The 12,767-nt window shown below is 44.9% G+C and overlaps 1 protein-coding gene across 1 annotated transcript in view; it reads left to right on the top strand.

The window, feature by feature from the left end:
• Pygl (glycogen phosphorylase L) overlaps window positions 1-12,767 on the top strand; it is a 36,283-nt gene that overhangs the window by 20,898 nt on the left and 2,618 nt on the right. Inside the window, exons 7-19 of the mRNA XM_031356170.1 lie at window positions 365-447; window positions 4,357-4,500; window positions 4,856-4,948; window positions 6,117-6,263; window positions 6,586-6,749; window positions 7,221-7,335; window positions 8,033-8,134; window positions 8,248-8,395; window positions 8,516-8,574; window positions 8,676-8,817; window positions 10,034-10,241; window positions 11,271-11,405; window positions 11,813-11,879. Of these exons, the coding sequence (XP_031212030.1) occupies window positions 365-447; window positions 4,357-4,500; window positions 4,856-4,948; window positions 6,117-6,263; window positions 6,586-6,749; window positions 7,221-7,335; window positions 8,033-8,134; window positions 8,248-8,395; window positions 8,516-8,574; window positions 8,676-8,817; window positions 10,034-10,241; window positions 11,271-11,405; window positions 11,813-11,879 (1,607 nt within the window). The remainder of the gene's footprint in view (window positions 1-364; window positions 448-4,356; window positions 4,501-4,855; window positions 4,949-6,116; window positions 6,264-6,585; window positions 6,750-7,220; window positions 7,336-8,032; window positions 8,135-8,247; window positions 8,396-8,515; window positions 8,575-8,675; window positions 8,818-10,033; window positions 10,242-11,270; window positions 11,406-11,812; window positions 11,880-12,767) is intronic.

Raw genomic sequence — 12,767 nt, 5'->3', positions numbered from 1 at the left:
AAGAGGCAGCTCCACTGTGCTATCCAGGCAAGGCTCAGGCCCCACTCTCCCAAGTGCTGCAGTGAGGGTCAGGGCTGGCTCTCCCACTCTCATGACCTCAGGATCAACTCTCCCACCTGCTGCACTTTGTGGTAGGGGTGACATTTTTTAAAGCCATGCTTCAGTCTGCATTGAACTCTCTTGGGATGCCCAGTATTAAAGCTTATTGAAACCCTTTAGAATGCCCAGTATTAAAGCTTATTGAAACCCTTTAGATTTTTAGAAATCTTAGGAGTTGTGCATGGCAGAACATTGGATGAGATCGAAGGACTTGCTCCAACAATGGCTAGCTTGTCTGTTTATTGTTTTTCTACATTCCTTTCAGTTAATGTCGGAGACTACATTCAGGCTGTGCTCGACCGGAACCTGGCTGAGAATATCTCCAGAGTGCTCTACCCCAATGATAACGTGAGTAACGCAGGGCCAGCTTGGACAGCTTACTTCCCAGAGCCTCTCCAGGAACCTTTGCTCACAGAGGACTCCCACTCCCAAGCATGCTGGACATTCAAACTCAAGTCCCTGAAATTCTCTCAGAGAGTACTTCATCCACTGAGCCTGCTCCCAGCTCTGATTTTGTTTATGAGACAAGATCTCTTATTTAGCCCTGGATGGCCTGGAGCTCAGTAAGTAAGCCAGGCTAACCTTGAACTCTCAAGGATCCTCCTGCCTTTCCCTCCAAATACTGGGATTACAAAGATGTACCAGAATGGACAGTTTAAGGACTTAATGTTTGTTTGATATGTGGAGCCTGATTTCCAGAGACCTCTGCAGACTCCTAGTTGATTTAAACATACATAACTCAACTTTTCTATAGATAAAATTGTTGCCGACCAGCAGCAACAATAAGAATGGATTTTCTGGAATATGGAGTCAGGAACCTGGCAAGCCATATCATTACCTTAACCACATGGAAGATTCTTAAAAATTAGACATCACAGAAGTGTGATAACTCAGCCATCTTTCATTTTTATTATTTCAGTTACAAGTCAACAGGTAGTATATATGAGGCAAAACCCCTCCCCCAAGTTCGTCAGCATGCTGGCCCAATCAGCAACTCATTATTCGGTCTCTGGAGGCGGGACTTCCGATGTAACTGGAACCAGGAGAGAGGCGTGGCTATTAGCAGGAGGTGGGCAGAGAAGTGTGGTTATGAGAGGCTGACAGGGTCTGAAGAAATCAGCCCTCAAGCCAGGAGGGCTACATAAAATTATGTTCTTGAAGATGTAATGATTCTTCTTGGAAGCAATTTCAGAGGTGACCAAATTAATTCTCTGCCTCACAACAATGGTAGAAACCAAAGACTCTGGGAACCAGAATGCAGTTTAGGCTGGATGATGTTCACTTGGTGATGACCCACGGGCTCTAAGAGGGGAGGAAGGAGGATTTGCTGTAACATTTTCGGAAACCTAATGAGATAATGTCATTTTTCTTTTGGAGAAAGACACATTGCTGTCAGTGCATTTCAGAGGAGTGACTAACCCAAGAGCAAAAGGTTATTCCTCTGATGGTCAGAAGGAGAATGTGCTCAAGTCTGTAGTCTTCTACCAGCCAACCCTAGAACTACAGAATTTTGCAACTGGAAGGGGCTACCTTCTGTCAGAACCAACCCTGACTTGATTTGGAAATACTCATCAGTAGTAATCAGCATGGTATATTAAGTTAGCATGAGATTTAAAAAAAAAAAAAAAAGCAAGACTTTTGACTTAAGTATCCCTCGAGATACTGCCTTGTTATTGCTTTGGTTTTTTCAGAGTGGATACATAACATTATTGTGTGATTATTTAAAATAATAGTGTTTCTTCTTAAATATGGTCATAGCCAGCGTCCAGACTTCAACCTTTCTTAAAAGAATCTTGCTGTTCTTCTCGCTTCCGCCCCTAGTGAGTCATGTGCTTTGCCTAAGGTCCTGAAAGGCTTTTCTGACCACATGCAGGGCAGACATGGAGCCTGAGCAGCGCCTGACTTGCTCCCTAATTGGTCGCAGTGCTCTGAGTCCTCTGCCAGGACTTTGGCTGCCTTAGAAGTCCAGGGGCACTGAGTGGACCATCCTGCTCCTCCCCACCCACATCTCCAGGAACTGCTCTGACCCTGTGCATTTATCTCACAAAGTCTGACTCATCTTTAGGACTCAAACCAAGAATTACTACATTATCCAGATCTGAAAGTACTGTGCTATAAAATGTTTAAAGAAATCATTCTCACTTCTATCTTCTTGCTATTAAAGACAGAGATAGTTTCATTTCTAGGACTTGAATAATTCTCTAGATTAATAGATGCTTAATTTCATCCTAAGCAGGGTCAGGATGCTTTTTATTATTTTTAGAATAATACCTTCATTGTAAATTGCTATTAGACATATGCCATTAGAAAAGAATTAACCTGGCCAGCCTGGTCTACAGAGTGAGTTCCAGGAAAGCCAGGGCTACACAGAGAAACCTTGTCTCAAAAAAAACAAAAAAAGAAAAAAAGAAAAAAAAAAGAAAAAAGAAAAACTTAAGCTATATAAAACAAAGAAAGTAAAAGAAAAAAATGTAATTCTACCATCTTAAAAGTCTCATTGTTAGCCAGGCGGTGATGGCACATGCCTTTAATCCCAGCACTTGGGAGGCAGAGGCAGGCGGATTTCTGAGTTCAAGACCAGCCTGGTCTACAGAGTGAGCTCCAGGACAGACAGGAATATACAGAGAAACCCTGTCTCAAAAAACCAAAAAAAAAAAAAAAAAAAGTCTCATTGTTACTATTACCCTAGACAATTTTAATAATGAACTTGTCATTTCTTCTATTTTTATCAAACATATACATGTTTGGAAAGACAACTTTGGAAAGGTAAGCAGTCATCTATTTTCAGGAAGCTATAACTTCATGAAGTAATAACATGAAGTTGTTACTACTTTCTGTGCCCTCGATTGTTTGGTCCCCCACTTCATAAGCCTCATCATCTCCATCACAAAAATGTCTCCCTTCCATTCTCTCTGTGTGAATACCATAGTCTCCATTGCGCTCCTCAACTGGTGTCAATTGGCTAGGTGTCAATTCATGCCCCTACCATTGTTCAGAGGGCTGGTGCTTACCTCCCGTTTGAGGTCATTGTTCCTAGATCCCTGTGTCTTGCACTTCTGGGTTTGCTCACCGTTTCTCTGGTAGTATATGTTCCTCCAGACCTCCTGGGAATGGGTGTCTGTGAGCTGAATTTCCTTGAGACCTTGTGTGTCTCAAAAGCGTTTGCATCCTGACCACACTGTTTGCCTGGATACAGAGCGGATTCTACTTGTATTACGGTTATTATTGCTGACGAGGGCAGCGTCGTTTCGATGGGGTTAGTTTCTGTGAATGATCAGTTGATGCTGGTGGAGCCAACGGCGGCTGTCTGTGTTCGGCAGTCTGGCTGGGAGAAGACAACACTCAACCCGTCCGCCTTCACTCTCCGCCGCCAGACACATTTTTCAATATGAGATCATTGGCACTTGGCCTTCCTGTGCCCTTCACTGGAGTCTTACCATCTCCTAAAAATCCTACTCCTGTCCAAGTTAGGAAAGGAAATGGCTCAACTGCAGGATTTCTTGAGGCCCAAGGTCAGCTGTCCCATAGGCAGCTCTCAAATGACCTTTCTCTCCATCTGTACCCCTACTTTCAAAGGAATTAGTGCTGCCAATTTCTGAACATCCCCCCCCCCCCCCCCCCCCCCGTCCCAGCAGGAGAGCTCTGTTGTACAAACTGAAGTGCCTCTTGGCTCTTCTCCACTAGCCGACCAAGAGCTGGCTTTTTTGAATCTTCTGGCTGGATTTCCGCATGCCTACCTGTTTCTCACCATCAGGAGATGTCTCTACTGAGCTTCGGGGATGGCTCAGCAATTAACAGCTGGGACCACTCTTGCAGAGGACCTGAGTTCTGTTCCCACAGTCAGGTTACACCACCTGTAACTAAAAGGCCAGGAAATCTGATGCCCTCCTCTGGTCTCTGAGGGCACTGCACTTGGCTTCACACACACACACACACACACACACACACTTTTGTCTCTCTCAAATTAAAAACAAAAATATATCCTTTAAAAAAAACTATATTAAGAAATTCTTTATTTAAAAACAAAACAAACAAACAAAACACCCAAAGTGTCACTACTGTCTCTCCCAGCTTCTTTATCTTTTGTGTGGACACCCACCCGAGAGCTCTTGGCCGTCATTTGAGCAGGGTTTCAGGGAAGCAAACGTTGATACTTCTTCGTTCACCATTGTCACCTCTCCAGGCAGGGGACACTGATCACGCTTTGGTCACAGCTCCGCTGCGACCTTCTCTCACTCGGGTTCCTTGGCTTTGCAGTTTTTTGAAGGGAAGGAGCTGCGGCTGAAGCAGGAGTACTTTGTGGTGGCTGCCACCCTGCAGGATGTCATCCGGCGCTTCAAGGCCTCCAAGTTTGGCTCCAAGGATGGGCTGGGAACAGTGTTTGATGCCTTTCCAGATCAGGTGAGTGTTCAGACCAGTGGTTCTCAACCTTGCTAATGCTTCTTCATTCAACCTCTTAACACAGTTCCTCATGCTGTGGTGACCCCCAACCATAAAATTATTTCGTTGCTACTTCATAACTGTAATTTTGCTGCTGCTATGAATCATAATGTAAATATCTGATATGTGTCCCTTGTGAAACTGTGGCCATAGGTGAGACTCACAGGGAGGACTTCCATCAGATTTACTCTCTCTCAGTGTTCAGAAAGTTAGCCAAGCACTGGGAGCTCAGTGCTTCTTCCAGATGTTTGTGAGGACAGGAAGCCAGACCCTGGGCCATCACTCACCTCCATGTCGGATGTCTTTTCTCTATCAGGTAGCCATTCAGCTGAATGACACACATCCTGCGCTTGCCATTCCGGAGCTGATGAGGATTTTTGTGGACATTGAAAAACTTCCCTGGTCCAAGGTCTGGATAACCTGGTTTCTTTATCTTTAAACCATTCAGGCTATGCGGGCTGAAGAACTCCTGAGCGGTTCCTTTGTTTGTGTTCAAAATAAGTTTCTGTTGCTAGATCCCACCGTTGAAGGTATAGTTTGCCCTGATGCCTACGCATCTCCATCATTAGCATTCTGTAAGAACTAAAACTAAAACCTAAGCAGGTGCAAGCAAGTGCAGCAGGGGGCATCAGTAGCTGTGTCAGGGATTATACTATGCTGGACATATTTTGTTTATCAAATGGTTTGAAAGTAATATTCTAACACTAGAAGACCGCTAACTAAAAGTGCACTCCTATAGCTTGGGATCAGCACTTTACATGTGTGTGTAGTGGGAGCGAGAGTGTGCACAAGCTTGCATGTAGCGGACAACCTTGGGTGTTGGTCCTCAGGGGCCATCCATCTTAGTTTTTGAGACAATGTCTCTTATCAGGCTGGAATTCATCAAATAGGCTAGGTAGCTGGTTAGTGAGCCCAGGGGTCCTCCTGCCTCTGCCTCTCCAGTGGTTTTGTTGTTCGATGTAGATGCTGGGGATCAAACTCTGTTCCTTGTGCTTTCAAAGCCAGTGTTTTACTGCCCCTAGCCTGGGAGTCAGGATTTTAAACGTTATTTTGTGTCTGCGAAATGTTACTTAAGGTTTTATTCCTGAGCTTTGAATAATTGATAGTTAACAATAAAAGACAAGTGATGAAAACTGGAGAAGGCTTGAAGGCTTGAAGGCTTGTCAAAATGTTGTCTAGTATCTTTTTTTTTTTTTTTTTTTTTTTTTTTTTTTTGGTTTTTCAAGACAGGGTTTCTCTGTGTAGCCCTGGCTGTCCTGGAACTCACTCTGTAGACCAGTCTGGCCTCAAACTCAGAAATCCACCTGCCTCTGCCTCCCAAGTGCTGGGATTAAAGGCGTGGGCCACCACTGCCCGGCTACGTCTAGTATCTTATCAGGCAGTCTTACAAAAAGCTTTTTCTTTCCCTGAGATAATAAAATAATAGTGTTACCCAGACCATTCAGAGACTCCATAGAATCAAGCGCACCTGACTGTGCACATTCAGATATACCTGTGGCACACGGTAGGTGCTAAGAAGTACTTGACTCTGTGGAGGTGTGCACTGAAGGACCAGCAACTGACCCTCTCTTCTGCAGGCGTGGGAGATCACGAAGAAGACCTTTGCCTACACCAACCACACGGTGCTCCCAGAGGCCCTGGAGCGCTGGCCAGTGGAACTGGTGGAGAAGCTGCTGCCTAGACACTTGCAGATCATATATGAAATCAATCAGAAGCATTTAGATGTAAGTCATTGTAAAAGATGCTGACCTCTTGGAAGAATTCAGCTGTAACATGCCCAGGGCGGCCACAGTATGCTTCCTTCCTAAATGAGGCCTTGGCATATTTCAGTCACTGACAGAAGTACTTACGTCTAGGTGAGGCTCTGTTAAACCAATGTCCTTGAAAGTGTAAAACGGAGAGATGGCTTCTCCGCAAATAGTTCTACCTCTCCCCGGGAAGGTTTCTTCTCAACTCCATCAGAGATTCTGCTCGGGGCATGCCTAGCATCTGAGGGCTTCTTTTAAACCCCAGTGGCCAGCGAGATCTGTGTCTTCCTTCACCTAGAGAATTGTGGCCTTGTTTCCTAAAGACATCAACCGCATGCGGAGGATGTCTCTCATCGAAGAGGAAGGAGGCAAACGAATCAACATGGCCCATCTCTGCATCGTGGGCTGCCATGCGGTGAACGGTGTAGCAAAGATCCATTCGGACATTGTGAAGACGCAAGTGTGAGTGTAGATGCTGGAGCTGCAGGCCTCAGCCAGATCCATGGGCGTGGGGATGCTGCTTAGCACGGGTGTGCTTCCAGATGAGAAAGGGCCTGGGAAACTCTACACATGTTGTCTTACAGAGAGAACTGTTTTCTTTAAAAAGAAACACAAAAATGCCTTCTCTCTGTACCTTTCTAAGTCTAGATTTACAAGCAAAAAAAAAAAAAAAAAAAAAAAAAAACATTCTGCTGAAAAACTTGATATATATGTCACAGATGGAGGGGACTAGATCTGGGACAATTGTTTTAAATTGCAAATGAATCTCTTCAATTTAAAATGGCAGCCATAGCTTCTGCCAGGTCCTCCCTTTGCCTTTATCTGATCTTTCTGAGCCTACCCTTGGCTTCTTGAATGTAACTCTGAACGTTGCCCAGCAAGCAGGACCCAGCCCACTTCAGCCAGTCAGTGGTTTGTCTCTTCTCTCTCCAGATTCAAGGACTTCAGTGAGCTAGAACCAGACAAGTTCCAGAATAAAACCAACGGGATTACCCCCAGGCGCTGGCTCTTACTCTGCAACCCAGGGCTGGCTGATTTGATAGCAGAGGTAGAAGGAGGTGCTGAGGGGGAGGCTGGTGGGAATAGGGGAGGCAAATGGAGGTGTGTGGGCAAATGGAGTGTGTGGCAGATCCTCCCGGTGGCAGGGCTGGCTTCTGAGTAAGTGGCTCATGCTCTTGAGTAGGGCCATTCTATTTTTTTTAATTATTATTTTATTTTTTTAGTTATGTGTTTATGGAAAGAGGATAAGCACATAGGTGCAGGTGCCCTTTAGAGGTCAGAATAGGGTGTCTATCTCCTGAAGCTGGTTTTACAGCCAGTTGTAAGCCTCCCAGTATGGGTGCTGGGAACCAAACTTGGGTCCCCTGCAAAAGCAGTATGTGCTCTAACCACTGAGCAATCTGTTCATCCCCCATCTTGAAATTCTTCAATTTTGAACAAGGGATGCACAAATTACATAGCAGTTCATGGCCAACAGTGTCTGTGTGACCCACAGGTGGAGTAGAGTGTCTGCTAGTAATGAAGGATAACAAAGCTCAGAGACGTCACAGAACCTTACAAGGATGATTTACTCGTTTTTTATATTTAAGGTTCTTCCCACATAGAGTGTCTAGCCTCTTTTGTGAGCAAAACAAGCCATTTGCGAACTGTGGGGCATGAGAGCCACTTAGCACACACCAGCAAACACTGCTACAGTGATGGGTATGCTCATGGTCTCAGGTTAATATTTTTCTATAAATTGATAGAAAATTGGAGAAGATTATGTGAAAGACCTGAGCCAGCTGACAAAGCTCCACAGTTTCGTGGGTGATGACATCTTCCTCCGGGAAATAGCCAAAGTGAAGCAGGTGAGACCACCAGGCACAAGTCCCTGCCCTCACCCTGGAATTGAGAGTTTGGGTTCCTGCAGACACCCAAGGCTTCCAAGTGAGGAGAGCTCTGGCCTGTTCACACTCCACAGGAAAATAAGCTGAAATTCTCCCAGTTCCTGGAAAAGGAGTACAAGGTGAAGATCAACCCGTCTTCCATGTTTGATGTCCACGTGAAGCGCATCCACGAGTATAAACGGCAGCTTCTGAATTGCCTGCACGTGATCACCATGTACAATCGTGAGTTCCCCCCCCCCAGCCCCCTCCCATAACCCCTCTCAGGGGTAGAAGCATAGGTCTTGAGGTAGGCCCCACCACCTCTAGAGCAGTCATCTCTCTTTCTGTTTCCATCTCTTTAAGGTATCAAGAAAGATCCTAAGAAGTTCTTCGTGCCAAGGACAGTCATAATTGGTGGCAAAGTAAGTTGAATTTCATGGGGACTTAAGGGCTCTAGTCTCTTGCTACTTGCCTTCTTCATCGATGGGACCTTCTCTCCACACATTGCTGTTCTTCCCCAAAGGCTGCCCCTGGATATCACATGGCCAAAATGATCATAAAGTTGATCACTTCCGTGGCAGAAGTGGTGAACAATGACCCCACGGTTGGCAGCAAGTTGAAAGTCATCTTCTTGGAGAACTACAGAGTGTCTCTTGCTGAAAAAGGTGGTGTCCTCATTGTAAAGCATTGGGGAGGGGCAGGACAAAATCTGGGCTCACTTGGGGTAGGTAGACATGGGGCAGTGAACTAGAAGGCAAACTAAGGTGGCTTCTACAATGATCCAAGTGTCACACAACTATGTTTCCAAGTGCCTGGTTCTTCTATCTGGAGAGCCTGCAGTGGTAGAAATGCTGAAGTTTGGCAATGTCCTCAATAAGAGGGAGGGAAGGTCTTCAGTTGCCACCCCAGGTTTTGCATGAGAACACCAGCTCCCCACTCCCAGATGATGGCCCTCTGGTCACTGCATGGAGGAAGGATTCTCATTTGTTCATGTTGTGACAGCGAATGAGGACAGACATGAAGTTGCCAAAGCACGAGGCTTAGATGTGCACTCAAGAATCAAACAGAGTTCCCACACAGTGACAGGCAGGCAGGAAGCCAACGTCCCTTTCTTTACCACAGGGACCTTTGCTTATTCACAGGACATACTGGCAGAGAGGCCACCCACCAGCCAGTGCCAGCTGTGTATTCACCTACTTCTGAGATTAAAAACTAAAAGTCAACTTTCTCTTCCTGGCATGTTGGGCTTCTACAGGGTTACTTCTTAAATGTCTCTGCATAAAGAGGAACAAGCCAGGCTCCTAAAATTACAAATGAGTTACAAATATAATCCACAAATAAGCTTTCAGAACCAGGCAGACTTGGATTGATTTGTGGTGAAGGGACTTGGAGCTTCAGGCAGCTCTGATTTCCAGAAGGTGCAGAGTGTGTCTACCCCCAGGCACAAAATACCTCAATTGCAGCGACAGTGAAAGCAACAAGGGAAGACAATTCAGTCCCTTGCACAAAGAAGAGTTAAGAAAAAGCTCAGGAATTTTATGGGCCAAGAAACAGAAGTTGCAGTGTTTTTATAAAGCGGAAGAAATAAAAATGGAGAGATGAAAAGGGAGAGAGATGATGTCCAGTTTGTAACTCAGCACACGTAGATACTCTTTTACAGTTTATAGACCAAAAAAGAGTTGTATGAGCAATGGGTTCGTAGCACACCTTAAATGGGCACAGTAACTGCCTGGGTCAAGGAGAAAGTGAGATCTGTCCTTCTACCCCACTGGAGGTATACCAGGATATTCATCATCAACAAAAGGCCAGCTAGGTCAAATCTCACATAAAATTAGGGATCCAGAGGGAAAGAATCATCATGTTGACATGGCCTGTTTACAGTCATTCCAGCCACAGACCTGTCGGAGCAGATCTCCACTGCAGGCACAGAAGCCTCCGGGACAGGCAACATGAAGTTCATGTTGAATGGGGCCCTGACCATCGGGACTATGGATGGGGCCAATGTGGAAATGGCAGAGGAAGCTGGGGAGGAAAACCTGTTCATCTTTGGCATGAGGGTAGATGATGTGGCCGCTTTGGACAAGAAAGGGTGAGAGACCCACTCCTTTTTGTTGAGCAGGTGACCCCCAGGGAGGGACATTATCTTCTCAGGCAGGCATCCCACTGAGACCTGGTCTTACGAGATTGTAGAGACAGAACATGAGAAATCAGGATCTCCTAGCCATAGGTAGCCTTAGTTACACAGCCAGGGTGACTAAAGGATGCTTAGGGCCAATGTGTGGACAAGTTGCCCATAGTTACCAGCCATGGCAGCTCAGTGAGCCATCCAGCGTCCTGTGTCTGGGATATTTACTTTGACCAAAAGATGAAGCATTAGCTAATCAGATGTTTTTGTCATGCTCCACCATACTTGGTGCTCCTTTAAGCCAGTGGTTCTCAGCCTAGGAGTTAAGACCCCTTTGAGGTTTGAATGACCCTTTCCTAGGGGTTACCTAAGACCATCAGAAAACAGAGATATTTACATTCTGATTTGCAACTGTAACAAGGGCCATGGCATTAGGAAGGCTGAGAGCCACTGCTTTAAGACCTCTGAGTGATGGACCGACACAAGGCAGAGCAAACAGGGATGTATCTCAGCAGCATTTGCTCCCATTTAATATCTAGCTGCGTTTATTAACCTAAGTACAAGATAGAACCCAAAGGAACCCTAGGAGGTTCAGAGCAGGTTAAATACACTTTCTGACCCTTAGAAGTAAGTTTCACTCAGTAGCATCAAGTTTGATGAATCTGCAGGTTCAAAGAAAGCAGCTAGTTCCCTTAATACCCTCCTACTTAAACCATAGCCAGCTTTAAAATAAGTCTATCAAAATAGACTAAAATTTTTATAATCCACTGCTCTTAATGCTTTTCATTATTAAAAATGAATCCGTTGGAAAGAGATTGATTAAGATCTAATTTTTAAAAGTAATTTGTACCCATGTTGGAATCTGTAGTGAGCTCTATAAACACTGATGTTTCTGTGTATATTTCACAGCGAATGTGGTATCTGGTGTTCTGCGCATCACACACACACAGTAACACGGCCTTTTTTCCTCCCCTCCCCACCCTTTCACTACAGGTATGAGGCCAAAGAATATTATGAGGCCCTTCCAGAACTGAAGCTGGTCATTGACCAAATTGACAACGGCTTCTTTTCTCCCAATCAGCCTGACCTCTTCAAAGACATCATCAACATGTTATTTTATCATGACAGGTGAGTTACACCATGGTATGATCTGACATGGGAAAGTGGGACAAAAACGATCTCTAACTAGCAGCGACCCACTCAGGTAACTTAGCACAGACCTATGGTCTGATGAGCTATCATAGACTTGGGGGCGGGCATTCTCCTCAAATGGTTAAGGCTTGGGAGTAAGTCTCAAACCTGTGCTCTTTCTCCCTTCCCACCTATCCCCTCAGCTCTCACATGCATACACAAGTTAACATGTTTGCATATGATAAGTATTCTTGTTGGTAAGCCAGGCATGCTTAACAGTAAGCAAAAGTAAGTTTAAGTGGATCTATGTTGATGTTATCCACTTTAAAGTTACAGGAATCTCTATTAATGAAGGTGTTCTGTCTGTTTCTCTTTCCAACCTCGCATATACAAAAACCAAACAGATTTAAAGTCTTTGCAGACTACGAAGCCTATGTCAAGTGTCAAGAAAAAGTCAGTCAGCTGTATATGGTAAGTGTGTGATGGTTTTTATAGTTTGCCGTGGTTCACTAATTGTTTCCTTTTAAGGAAATCCAAATAACAGGGCCTCACTGACCAATCAAACCTAGAGACACTTGACTATTTGTCTAGCATGTGCAAGGCTGAGTTTGACAGCCTCGTCCCACAGTACTACGAAGAGAGAGGGAGAGGGAGAGGGAAACAGAGACACACAGAGACAGAGAGAGGAGGAGAAGAAAAGAGAAGAGACGAGATAGAAACTAGTGAGAGAACTTTCCAGATGTTCAGATCAAAATCTGCCTTTTGGCTAGTTTACAAGACACACCAGGAGGGCTATTCCAGAAGTTGGAATTTGAGATTTCAGTAACAATTGTAAACTTTTACATTATTCTAATTTAAAAAGCAAATCACCAGTCATTTGTATTCAACGAGCACCTACTATGTCCTGTCTTAGAAATTCAGGGTACCTGCTTCACAGGTATGTGGTCCTCTCTGTGCTGAGCTCTGCCCCTCTTCCCTCAGGCAGCCTGGAACCCCAGGTTTCTTAACCAGAACTACACATCACAGTCACCAAGGCTGCTGTTTCCAAATACACAGGACAACTAACCCTTCACCCACAGCGATTCTGACCCAGTGGCAGATAGAATCCTCCACTGATGTTTACCAGGACTATTCTAAGACCAAGTCCCAGTTTAATTAGATTGGAATTGACCTGGTAGTCTTTGAAAATAGCAAAATAAATACCTCCCCTGGACCAGCCTTGTGGGGAGGCCAGATCATTAAAATATAAATGTACTGAAAGAAGAGAGGTTTCTATATGATTATTCAAAAACTTGAGCTATGTATAAGCCTCTGCCTGCAGTTATGCATTGTCAAATGGCCCTCCAGGTGTGTCTTGTA

Source organism: Mastomys coucha, unplaced genomic scaffold, assembly GCF_008632895.1.
Source record: "Mastomys coucha isolate ucsf_1 unplaced genomic scaffold, UCSF_Mcou_1 pScaffold6, whole genome shotgun sequence".
Taxonomy (NCBI): Eukaryota; Metazoa; Chordata; class Mammalia; order Rodentia; family Muridae; genus Mastomys; species Mastomys coucha.
The sequence above is the reverse complement of the archived record's forward strand: the minus strand, read 5'-3'. Positions and strand labels throughout refer to the sequence as shown.